Raw genomic sequence first — 13,126 nt, 5'->3', positions numbered from 1 at the left:
ACCGGTTTTTTGTCGGGTTCATGTGCTGCCTAGTATTCCACCCAGCAAAAGGAATGTGCCAAAGACATCGGAAGCTCTGCCTAAGAGATGGTTAGAAGAAGGGGAGGAAGAATGACCTCTTAAATATATCCTCATTAAGGCTTCAAAAACCAAAACCATAAGAAAGTTCTATGTTTTCTTAATGGCAGAAATCATTACTTTGCAGTTTTGCAACTACTGCCTTTAAAATATATCTGATTTATAAAAGTATGACAAAAAATTTGTAGTATCTCTAGAGGAATACAGTGTGTTACCATCTTCCAGAAAATAGTAATTTGAAAGAAAAATGATTTACACATTTCTATTTCTGTCAAAAGGAAACATAATGTATAATATTTGCTCCTGCAAGCCATATTTATGTAAGCCACATAACATAAAAACCAACCTGTAAGTTTTCCATTGGCATAACCATAGCTCTTTGCAGCTGGACGAGGTTTATTTTTTGCGTTTTCCAACCATTCCTTAAACCTTTTCTCTGCTATTTCCTTTTTTTCCTGTAATTCAGCTTGCCGTTGTTTTTCTTTTTCCTTAAAATGACAAGACCAAAAAATCTCTAGTGATGTTCTATAACCAAAAATTCTATTCTAATTCCACTGACTCTTTTCCCCAATAGCTTCCCACCCCAATGCCTTACTAATCATAAATACTAAATCATATTTCTATAATTTGATAACAAAATTAAACATGATCAGGGATGTAATCTAAAGGTGGCTGCTTCTAAACAACGATAAGACATCAAACCCAAGAAGAAAAAAAGCAATTCACTGTTTTAAAATAGACAGTAATTTACAATGTAATAAGACTTTCATAAAAGTGCATCAAAAGATATTTAAAAGCATAAACCATGAAAAAAAGTTTGAACCTGACTGAAAATATATCAACAGGCTTATAAATATTTCTCAACCTAAGAAAACCACAAATGCATATTCATTTCTGAAACTTCCACATAGTATAAATAAGTAGGGATAGCTTCATGTATTTATTTTATGCTAAGGTGGTGCCAATTTTCTATTAGAAACTTTTTATACAATATAGTTGGCACATATGAACACTAAAGCCATATATTCCAACTGGTCACTTAATAAAAATACCTTTTCTTTCTTCTTCTTTTCACATTCTTCAGCATTTTTCTTCTTTAACCATTCTTGGTATTTTTCTTTTGCCTTTTCTTGCAAATGTTCTTTCTCCAATTCCTTTGCTGCTTTTTCCTCCATTTCCTTATTAATTTTTTGTTCCCTTTCCTTTCTTTTCTTAAATAAAAAATGAAGGAATTTTAATTGGTATATCTGTAATTATGCCCATATAAGCAAGGAGTATTATATGCAGCAATTTTCTATACTTCAGCTATTTCTTAAAAAAGGTGGTAACATAGTGGTTGACACAATGTAGCTTATGAAAATATATAACATACCTGCAATCCCCTGGTCAATTTTAGTCTACCAGCTTTGCTGTAAGTTTCATGATGACAGTAACAAAGACCTTGCCCACCAAAGTATACTCAGAGCCTGTGCCACTGCTAAGTAAACAGTAGGTGCTCCATAAAGATTTGCTGATTAATGAACAGAAATTACAACCTGTTAGATTGTTCTGAATCTTGTATTTTTTAGTAGATGTTTACCTTCACTCTAAAATAGGAGCCATACATTTCCTGACAGTTTGCCAATACAAATACTTAGATACAATCTTTGCCATCTGTGAGCTACAGAGGACAAAAAAATAACATTTTGGACCATTAAATACTGTTATAAGGGCACATACAGACAAATCTCTAGTTATAATTCTTATAAGTCCTACATAGACCAGAGGTTGGCAAACTATGGTCCCCAGACCAAATATGGTCCTGTATTTGTAAATAAAGTTTTATTGAAATGTGGCCAAATCCATTTATTTATAGATTTGTTGTCTATGGCTGTTTTTGCACCACAACAGCAAAGTTGAAGAGCTACAACAGAGACTGTATGGCCTGCAAAGCCTAAACTATTTATCTGGCCCTTTACAGAAAAAATTTGTCTATGGTTCGATGTTTTTTTCCTTTTCATTCAGAAGATAATTTACCAACCCAGCTACATTCTAAATAAACCAATAACATGGCTTACTCTCCTTATCAAAGGTTTAGAAAATAATCTGCAAGGCATAAGTGTAAGCAGTACAAATGCCAGATGCGTTACCCTTCACGGAGCAAAAGAAATATGACCGAAGAAAAAAATTCCTCCCCTGAAAGCATCTTGTAGAATATTTCATATAAGCAATTCAAGTAACACCCAAGTAATAAACATCAGTTACATACAATATACGTCAGATGCTATGCAGGAAAGACAGGTCTTAAAATTCAAAGCCCAGGGCGCCTGGGTGGCTCAGTCAGTTGAGCGACCAACTCTTAGTTTCGGCTCAGGTCATGATCTCAGGGTCGTGAGATCGAGCCCCATATGGGGCTCCGCTGCTTCTCTCCCTCTCCCTCTGCCCCTACCCCCTGCTCTCTCTCTTGCGTGCAATCTCTCTCTCTCTCTAAAATAAATAAATCTTAAAAAAAAAACATCAAGGCCAAGTCGGTCCCCAAGATGCTATGTGTACTTCTGTCTTGCTGGGCAGCCAACAGCTACAAAAAGGAATCCTTTCTTGCTGAGAACCCAATCCATTAAAACAATACTGGATTTTACTTCATACTGTCAGAAAAGCTACAAGATTAAAAAGGATCTTGTAGTACATCTTGCTCACTGTCTGACTCATGAGACTCCTTCACAACCTCATCAACAAGGAGTCATCCAGTCCCTACGTCGTCTTCAATTATAACAGCTAACATTTATTGAGTGCTGACTCTTTCTATTACTTCTGTATATACTTTATACATGTGTACCAAGTCAATTCTTATAACCACAATATGAGGTAGGCACTATTATAATCTCAATTTACAAACGAGGAAATGAGGCACAAAGAAGTTAAGTCATTTGCCTAAAGTCACACAGATTTGGTAAGTGGCAGATCAAAGATCATACAGACACTGAAATGAATGTTAAAAATAATTTTATGTCGGGGCACCTGGGCGGCTCAGTCGTTAAGCGGCTGCCTTTGGCTCAGGTCATGATCCCAGGGTCCTGGGATCAAACCCCACATTGGGCTCCCTGCTCAGCGGGAAGCCTGCTTCTCCCTCTCCTACTCCCCCTGCTTGTGCTCCCTCTCTCACTGTCTCTCTGTCAAATAAATAAATAAAATATTTAAAAAAAAATTTTATGGCAATTAATTCAATTTAAATAAAATTAAATTAATAAAATTCCTTAAAATATATTTTTCCAAAACTGATTCAAAAAAGAAAATAGAGTATCTGAATAACCCTCTACTTGTAAAGATAATTCAGAAATTAAAACTTTCCCACAAAGAAAACCCCAGGCTCTAATAGCTTCACTGCCAGATTTCATCACATATTTAAGAAATAATACCAATTACTACACAAGGTATTTCAGAAAATACAGAAAAAAGGAACACATCCAAACTCATTTTAAGAGCCCAGTATTATTCTGATATCAAAACCAGGCATGGAAGTCATAATATACTAACAGGAATAACGCAAGATAACTGTTCTCATCATCAAAAACATGAAATTCTTAGGGATCCATTTAACAAAAGATGTATAATACCACTGTACCTTGAAAACTAAAAAACATTACTGAGAGAAATTAAACATGACCTAAATAAATAGAAAGAAAAATCATGTTCATAGATTTAAAATTTGATATTACTAAGATAGCAATTTTCTCCAAAATGATCTATATATTTAATGAAATCACAATAGTGTCAGGCATTATTAAAGCAAACATGATCAGAGAAATTCATAAGCTGATTCTAAATTGTATATGGAAAGACACAGAGTAACTAAAAACAATTCTGAAATAGAAGAAAAAAATGGAAGATTTATACTATCTAATTAGAAGAATTATAAATTCAATAATTATAAAGCTATAGTAACAGGTTAGTGTGGTACTGGCACAGGACTAGATCAGAGGGAGAAAAAAGAGTCCAGAAATAGACCCATACTTATACGGTCAATTGATGTTAAACAAAAGTGCCAAGGTAATTAAATAGGGAAAAGATTATCTTTTCAACAAACAGTGTTAGAACAACTGGACATCCATATGCCAAAAAAAAAAAAGAAAAAAATGAACCTTGACCCTTAACTCATACCACACATTAAAATTAACTCCAAATACACATACAGGTAAAAACTGAAGTTTTACAACTTCCCGAAGAAAACAATGGAGAATATTTTTACACATATGGTGTAGGCAAATGTTTCTTAAATAGGACACAAAACTCACAAGCTACAAACAAAATTTTTAAATATGGAACTTTATCAAAATTTAAAACTTCTCTTTAAAAAAATTACCATTAAGGAAAATTAAATGGGAAGAAATACTTGCAATACATACATGTGATAGGACTTAAAGGAATATATAAAGAAATCGTACAACTTATGAATAAGACATACAATTCTTCCACAAAATGGGCAAAAATTTAAGCACAAAACAAAACAGGAAATGAGATGTAGAAATGGTTGATAGTGTTATAGACAGAATCGTGTTGCCCAAAATTCTTATGTTGAAGCCTTAACCCTCAAAGTGACTATATTTGGAGAGAGGACCTTTAAAGAGGTAATGAAGGTGATTAAAATCATAAGGGTAGGGCCCTAATCCCATAGGACTGGTGTCCTTGTAAGAGGAAGAAGAGACATCGGGGATATTCATGCAGAGAGAAGGACATGTGAGGGTATGGAGAGAAGGCATCCATCTTGCAAGCCAAAAAGAGAGGCCTCAGGAGAAACCTTCGCTGATAACCAGCATTTTAGACTTCTGGCCTCCAAAACTATAAGAAAATAAATTTCTGTTGTTTAAGCCACCCATTCTGTGGTGTTTTGTTATGGCAGCCCTAGTAGATTAATACAACAAGCTTATGAAAAGATGCTAAATATCATTAGATCTCAGGGAAATGAAAATTAAAACAGCAATGACATACCACCACATAGTCACTAGAATGACTTAAACTGGAAAAGACTTGACAATATCAAGTTTGGCAAGGATGTGGTGCAACTGGAACTTTCATACAATAGTGGTGAAAATGTAAAATGATACAAGCACATTAAAAAACAGTTTGGCAGTTTCTTTTAAACACATACTTACCATACAACCTGGCAATTCAGTTCCTAAGCATTTACCCAAGAAATGAAAACAAATGTCCACAGCACGACTTGTACATAAGTGGTCATAAAATTTTATTCGTAATACCCCAAAACTGAAAACAACCATTTTTCCAACAACTGGTAAATGGATATACAATTTGTGGTACTGCACAGAATAGAATACTACTCAACAATAAAAAGGTTCAGTCTTAACACTAGGAAATTTTAAAAACAAAAGAGGCCCAACTCAAAAGAATATATATTGTACGATTCCATTTATATGAAATTCTAGAAAAGGTAAATCTAATCCACAGAAACAGAAAGCAGACTAATGGTTTCCTTGGAGCTGGGGACTAGTTGGGGGTAGGGAACAGGGGTTGAATGCCAAGGGACACAGGGAAGTTTTTGGAGTGACAGAAATATTCTGTATCTTGACTGTGGTGCTGTTTATTACATAGGTACATAACTTTGTCAAACCTCATCCAAATTAAGATAGGTTTATTTTATTATATGTAAATTATAGCTCAATGAAGTTTCTTTTAAAACATCAAAAAGACTTTCTGTAGAATTCAAGCTGGAGAAGAGAGAACGGAATGCCTTTAGTTAGCACAAGGAGAAGAGAGCAGGCACTCAGAGGGATGCACTAAGAAAGAACGGACAGCTACTAAGTGGCTTCAGATTTTCTGGCACTCCAGTTCTATACCACACAGAGCACAACAATAAATCTTCCTTTTTTTAAGATGGGGCCCTGATAGAACCTTTGTTTCTTGCAACTGAAGGAAACTAACAAAATAACTGGCTACTTAAAGTTTCTGAACTTCTATTTTGGTTCCTTCAGTAGTATCTGGAACATAGTAAAAGTGTTGAATGCGTGAATGATGCATTGGGTAACAGTGTTATCATATGCTTTATCAATCTGAATTAATTTTTTACACTGAAAAATCAGTTCCATGTTTTGAGAATTAAAAGTAATTTTATTTTTAACTATTTTTTAAAACAATGAAGGTAAATAAGGCCTTTTCACAACACGTGTGATAACACACTGTAAAAAAAAAAAAAGAATTAGTATGGCCACACAAATGTAAGAGTACCAGATGAGATAAGCCATTTATTTGAAAAGGATTTAACAATTTAGCGTCAGAAGAAACCAACTTTGCTAATGGATACATAAATTCTTTTTGTCTGATTTTTTGATAGAACACAGCGAAAATGACTTAGAGAAAATTATGTGCCAGATATAGCTAAAATGTGAATGAAGCGAGAGGCAGCAGGGACCACACACCATGAAATGTAAACAGAGATGCCAGACGGGAAGAGAAGAACCAGGAGAGCAGTCTTTACAAAGAGAGGTAAATCTAACTGAGACTGAAAGAAGAAATCTGATAGGTCTGAAAGAAAAAAAACATAGAGTAATCAATTATTCCTTAACTTGTACAAGAGTTCTGCAGAATAAATAAATTTAATTTCTCAGAGCTTATTTTTGAACCATTCTCATACTTATGGAATCTTGCTTTCAATAATTGGTGATTTATGTCAGGACAAACCATTTCCGTCCAAAAGAAAAAAAGTTTTTTTTCTCAAATAACTGGAGTAGATCTACTGACACTAATTAAAATAGAGACTATATCATCTCTCAGCAGTATCTTACATTCTTAGACAAATAACAACTATGTTTGACTGGCATGGTAAAATGAGCTTAATGGAGTTAGAAGATAAGAGAAGCTTTTAGAGGAGAGAGCATACTATTCTGTACATGTAAAACTGTTTTGTTTTATAGCTATAAACTACACAAAATATCACACAGACCTTGCAAATAGTCACACAGACTTATTCTGATTTGGGCACTGATTCACAAAGAACTTTCTTATTGTATTATGGAATGAAGCAAACTTAAAAATAATAATGATTTACTTGTGAAATTAAGAACAATTACATTTATGGTTATAACACACATCTGTCCAGCCAATTTTCTTCTTACAATACCTGGATGACAGAAGCTATGTCATCTTCAACTTACTGAAATTATTGACCAGGTACTCTTACTAATGCCACTGAGCATTAGATTCAGTAATAGTTAAAGACAATTAGAATTAAAAATTTAAAACTCTGTCTTATAATCTAAACATCTGACTAAACTCATAAAATTGGATCAAATAATAAAAGCAGTAGCATTCTAAATATGTGAAAATTACAATAGAAAACAGATAAAAAGATAGGTATTTTCAAAATTTCTAATTTATAATCCAATAAAAGAATGTATTAAAACTGAAAGATAACAGATTTATTCATTCATTCCAATAACAAATGCTTACTGATCTTATAATAGAGAAAAGTAATATAAAAAATAATTCTTACCCTTAACTGTCTTAAAATTACAAGGAAGTAAAGACATACGCATAAACCAAAATAGCCACAAAACATATACAAAATACAAAGTGATATAAATTGAACCAGGATTCAGAGAAGGAAAGAGTTTCTATTTCTAGCATGTGATCAGTGAATGATTCATGTAGAAAATATTTTGAGTTGGATAATAAAGGGAAAGGTAAGGTGGACGATATGATGAGATTCCATGCTGATGAAGTAGAATATAAAAAAATAAGGAAGTGAGAAACAAAATGGAAATGTTCTCAAAATTTCTCATGACTACATATCCTGGGGAGTGGGGAGCACAGTCTACTGCTTGGGATTTCTCTGAAATCTACTGTGTATCTTAAAAATAATATAAAATTTATATTCTATCCCCATTAAATATCTATGCTTGCTTTAACATGAAAATAACATTTTTCCTCCCAAAAATTTTCATTAAAACTAATACTCTAAGAAGATGGACCATGATTATCCTATGTGTGCTCCCAAAAGAATGCCAGTAAGAAGCAAGAGTGTAAGATGAAGAGAACCACAGGTGGAAGAAGACATGGCTGAGAGAGCAGACTAGTAGATCTTTAACCAGCCAGGCTAGAATTGTTAAAACATTATTTAGAGGACAGTAGGGAATCATAAAAAATATATTTTGAATTGGGGAATGACATTGGACTTTTTCAGCAAGATCAGTCTGGCAAAGCCACAGAGGATGGATTCATTCACTCAACAAATATTTTTGGGCATCTCCTATGTGTCAGGCACTGATCCAGCTGCTGGAGAACTGAATAAAAGAGACAAAACTCTCTGGTCTTATGGAGCTTACATCCAGTATGGGGAAATAAACAGTAAATAAGTTGAAAGATGTAATGAGACCAGACAGGAAGAGACTGCAAACAGGAGAGTGGTGACAACAGAGGAAAGGTGATGTCAGGGGAAGCCACAAACAACAGAATAACTCTGATTATGCCTAGGTGACTGAGATGACAGTAGTACTAATAACAGAAATCAAAGGAGAATGGGCAAAAATGGGTTGTTATAGATTTGCAGGCTCAGAGGTGCCTGCCAACCTAAGAGATGGAAGTCCAAGACCCCAGGAAGTCAGGCCGAGATACAGACTCCGCGACTACCTGCAGCAAGATGCAAGGAAGCCACGTGAGGGAAAAGGGAGAGAAGCAGAGAACAAAGGGTAGAAGACTGAGACTTGATAAATGTCCATGAAGGCAGGGGAAAAAAAAATCAGGTCAAAGAATGAATCTCAGAGAAAATAACAAAAACCTAGGTTACGAGGAGTAGATGAAAAGAAGACTTTGCAAAAGAGCTGTCAGTATGTGGGTGCAGATTTTTTTTCCTCCTTACCTGTTCATTCTTTTTCTGAACCCATTCCTTGTGCTTTTCTTCAGCAATTACCTTTCTTTTTTCACGTTCTTCCATTTCTTTTCTTTTTTCTAGCTGTTGATTTAATTCCTATGGATTTTTATTCAAACAAAGGCAGCATTTAATAGAAGTACTCAAATCACATATTAAAAACAAGGCTGACATTAACCAAATTAAACAAGAATATAATTTCCTTTATAGAAAATACACCATTAGTGACAATAACTTACTTACTTAAGTAACTAGTCTATGATGAAAAGAAAGCATTGGTAAAAACTATAAGTCATTTTTTAGAAATGCAAATAATTGCTTGGCAGCAAAACACTAGTTTCTTAGACTAAACTTCAGCTAAATTACCCTCATTGAAATCAACTTTCCCACACATAAATTTTGGCATCACTGTACACTATTGGCAGAAGCTCAAGAGAATTGCAACTTTTTTTAGTTATAAAAAGCTTCTAGATTCTTAATGCAGATAAAGGGTAGGAGTTAAATAATCCCTAAATTAAAATTTTGATTTAGAGTTACCAAAGAAGAAATGCAAAGAAACGATTCAATTTTCTTAAAGGAAAAAAAAAGAATCCAGATTTTTCTTCACTGATTTTATAGCTGCTGGAGTGTACCAAAACCACATTCATATCCCAGATTATTTAACTGCCTTGCTGTCACTCGAATCTACACGTTTGGGCATTTCCTCAAGAGAAAGAATGTAGAAGGTATGGCCAAATAAAACTTCGAACTGAATGCCACCACTCTGTCACTCATCAGTTAAATTACTGCACTAGTTGAGAATGCTGTTCAAACTAGACTCCTAGGACTCTACTGCCATAATTACTGGTTATTTTTCTTCTCTCTCCTTAGATACTAATAATCAGACACTTTTAAATATCTTTCATTGGACCTCACTCCTCCTCCCCATCCCTCCCTTTCCTGAAGACCTACCTACCTGAGTGTGGGTGCTAGTGGGAAAGCCAATTTTTCAACTTTCAGATAATTCCAGTGTGTTAAATGAAATGAAGATAAAACTTGACACCAAGAACATATCTTTTGGACTTTAGAACAACTGGTCACAGGATGACCTCTCATGTCTTCCATGACCTCTCATCCTAAAATTCTGCTGCACAGAAAACAGCTGCCCTCACTCATTCAGAAAGTCTTCCAACTTTTAAACACTATATACCCCTCAGCCCCTCACAAAGTAAAATATCCATCTGGTTTTTAAAGGGATTTTTCATGACCTCTGCAGAGGTTATGCCTTGATTATTCACTTAATGCTTTTTTGATGCAGTGTCTATTGCAAAGATAGCAAGAACTAGATACAGATGAAATTCCAGACATCTCCAATCTAATGTGATTCTACATACACAAAAGAATTAAGGCACTGCATTGTGAGGAGCTGTGTATAACAGTTCCAAAAAGGGAAGGGAAGGGAAGATGAGATGAGAAACAGTGTGGACCAGGGCAGTCAGAAATGAGTACCACAGAAAGACAGTGAGGAGACTGCTTGACTAGATGAGGGAGTGGAGGGGGACAACTAGAAAATTAGAGTGTAGTACTAACTAGATGGGAAAAAGGTCTTTTGAGACAGGCAGAGTAAATTGAACACTATGAAGCAGGAATACATGGCAAAGGCGATGATTCTGAACCCTTAAAGGCTGCAGACTATATTTGAAGGAAGGAGAACATCTCTGAGGGAGCTGACTAGGAGGTTTCCACAGTGCAGGAGTTGTGAGGGGAAGAAGGTCTGAGGAGAAGTGTGTGTATGACAGGCTAGATACAGATCTGACAACCATATATCCAAAATTTTCTAAAACAGTCTTATTTTATTTTCAAGGGAAGTAATTATTTAAACATACAACTAATAATATGATTGATTTTATTTATGTACCCTTTTAAGATTCGTCACATAATTAAATTCAAAAATCAGGGGGAAAAAAAGGAGACTGTGTTCACAAATTTTAGTTCATATAAGAATTAAAGATGAAGAGTCAAAGTACCTAGAAAATGCAAAACTGACCCAAACTGTGCTCTACTCTCACGATGTCTGGTCAAGTAATTTGCTACCCCAGAATACATCCCTTTCTGAGACACAACCCCCACCCCCAAACACACACACAAGGCAGCCCCTCTCAGAATTCCCAGCCTGAGTGCCTCCACCTGTTTACCACCAGGGTACGCCTCTTCCGGACACAGCCAGTGTCCTCTCCCACAAGGCCCCTAGAATGTCTTCTGGGAGACCACTGAGTTTCAACAGGATTATTGCTATTTTCCCAAACAGTGAATACTTGATTATGAAAAACCAAAATCCAAAGAGGATCCTAAACATACATTTTTATTTCAATAACTTTTGCTGACTTTCAAAGAACTTTTTACCACTGAGGGTAACAATCAGGAAAAGTGACAGCATTGAGTTTCACCAACTCTAAACCCTGCCCTATTTCTTTGTTAAGGGCTGAAATGGCCATAGGCAGGATGGGAGAAAAAAAGAAAAAAGCACCTGGATTATTCACAACCTACATCATTTTTTATAATTTACAACAGATTGTATTAAAATGTTGAAGTAAATGTTAAAAATTAGAATTAACCAAAGGTTATAGAGAATTTATAGCAGTCTGCCAGAGAATTTTTTTAAATAATAGAAATTTAAATATAGGTGGCTCAGTCGTTAAGCGTCTGCCTTCGGCTCAGGTCATGATCCCAGGGTCCTGGGATCGAGCCCCGCATTGGGCTCCCTGCTCCGCGGGAGGCCTGCTTCTCTCTCTCCCACTCCCCCGCTTGTGTTCCTGCTCTCGCTATCTCTCTGTCAAATGAATAAATAAAATCTTAAAAAAAAAAAGAAATTTAAATATAAAATGTGTATGTTCTACAAAACCAATATGCTAGTTTTTGTAATACTAATGTTCAACATTTACTATATTTGTCATTCAACATTAGTTACAGATGTAAAAAATTTTGTAAGCAGGTAATTTTGATGGATTAAAATAATTAAAAAAAATTTTTTTTTTAATTTTCTAAAATAGGAGCGCCTGGGTGGCTCAGTCGTTAAGCGTCTGCCTTCAGCTCAGGTCATGATCTCAGGGTCCTGGGATCGAGCCCCGCATCGGGCTCCCTGCTTGGCAGGAAGCCTGCTTCTCCCTCTTCCACTCCCCCTTGCTAGTGTTCCCTCTCTCACTGTCTCTCTCTCTCTGTCAAAAAATAAAAATAAACAATGAAGGGGGGGAAATCGGAGGGGGAGACGAACCATGAGAGACTATGGACTCTGAGAAACAAACTGAGAGTTCTAGAGGGGAGAGGGGTGGGGGATGGGTTAGCCTGGTGATGGGTATTAAAGAGGACACGTACTGCATGGAGCACTGGGTGTTATACACAAACAATGAATCATGGAACACTACATAAAACTAATGATGTAATGTATGCTGATTAACATAACATAATAATAAAAAGAAGAAAGAAAAAAAAATAAAGAACCTGAAAATTGAAAAATAAATAAATAAATTTTTTAAAATGCTTTTTTAACTAAATCTTACAGAGATGTCTGAAACAAATGTCTAAATGTCTGTTGCTGAAATAAAATTTATGAGAAGAGATGATCTTTTTAAGGACCCAATTATCCTTTACATTTTCCTTTAAGTTTTCTAGGAAGAAAATGAGACCCCAGGGGTAAGTTCAAAATTAAATACTAAGTCTGACCCATTTATTTCTACAATACATCTTGATATTACGGAAAAAACATTTATTACATTGGAAGTTGAAAGAACCAGGACCCAGTCCCAGCTTTGCCATGAAATGAAATGTTGGCAAAGTTACTTTCTGGCCCTCAAAAGGAATCTGAGATGAATCGTTCTTTACGGTTAATAATCTATGCTTTTAATGATATGATTTACAAACAAATTAGAGAATGCAGTAAATTAGGACAGAAGAATAAGAAAAGCATCACTGAGAAAATAAAACAAGGAAAAGGCATGAAAAAAATGTGAATACCACAACAGCACAAAATAAACTTATAAAGTGAGTAGTTGGCCTGTATGTTATGATATCCCTGGCATGACTGATATGCTAAGATTTATGCTAAAATATTTTAATTGCTTTAGAGTTAAGTAATGATGTAGCCATAAGAAATTTCAAACTACTAAATACATGAAGAGATTTTCATCTTTCAACTAATTATACTCTGCTATATGC

General features: G+C 35.0%; 1 protein-coding gene across 4 annotated transcripts in view; it reads right to left on the bottom strand.

Annotated features, from left to right (window-relative positions):
* Positions 1-13,126, bottom strand: part of CCDC34 (coiled-coil domain containing 34) — a 120,495-nt gene that overhangs the window by 98,348 nt on the left and 9,021 nt on the right. For all 4 annotated transcript variants that reach the window (XR_013442385.1, XR_013442384.1, XM_078058284.1 and 1 more), the window contains exons 3-5: positions 8,927-9,034; positions 1,131-1,289; positions 425-566 (exon numbers count right to left, since the gene is read on the bottom strand). Coding sequence is in view for 2 of the 4 variants with exons in the window: in XM_078058284.1 (XP_077914410.1) it covers positions 425-566; positions 1,131-1,289; positions 8,927-9,034 (409 nt within the window). In the remaining 2 variants the exon portion in view is untranslated. The remainder of the gene's footprint in view (positions 1-424; positions 567-1,130; positions 1,290-8,926; positions 9,035-13,126) is intronic.

The sequence above is a fragment of the Halichoerus grypus genome, chromosome 11, assembly GCF_964656455.1.
Source record: "Halichoerus grypus chromosome 11, mHalGry1.hap1.1, whole genome shotgun sequence".
In the NCBI taxonomy this organism is placed as follows: Eukaryota; Metazoa; Chordata; class Mammalia; order Carnivora; family Phocidae; genus Halichoerus; species Halichoerus grypus.
This window is presented reverse-complemented; position numbering and strand designations above follow the sequence as displayed.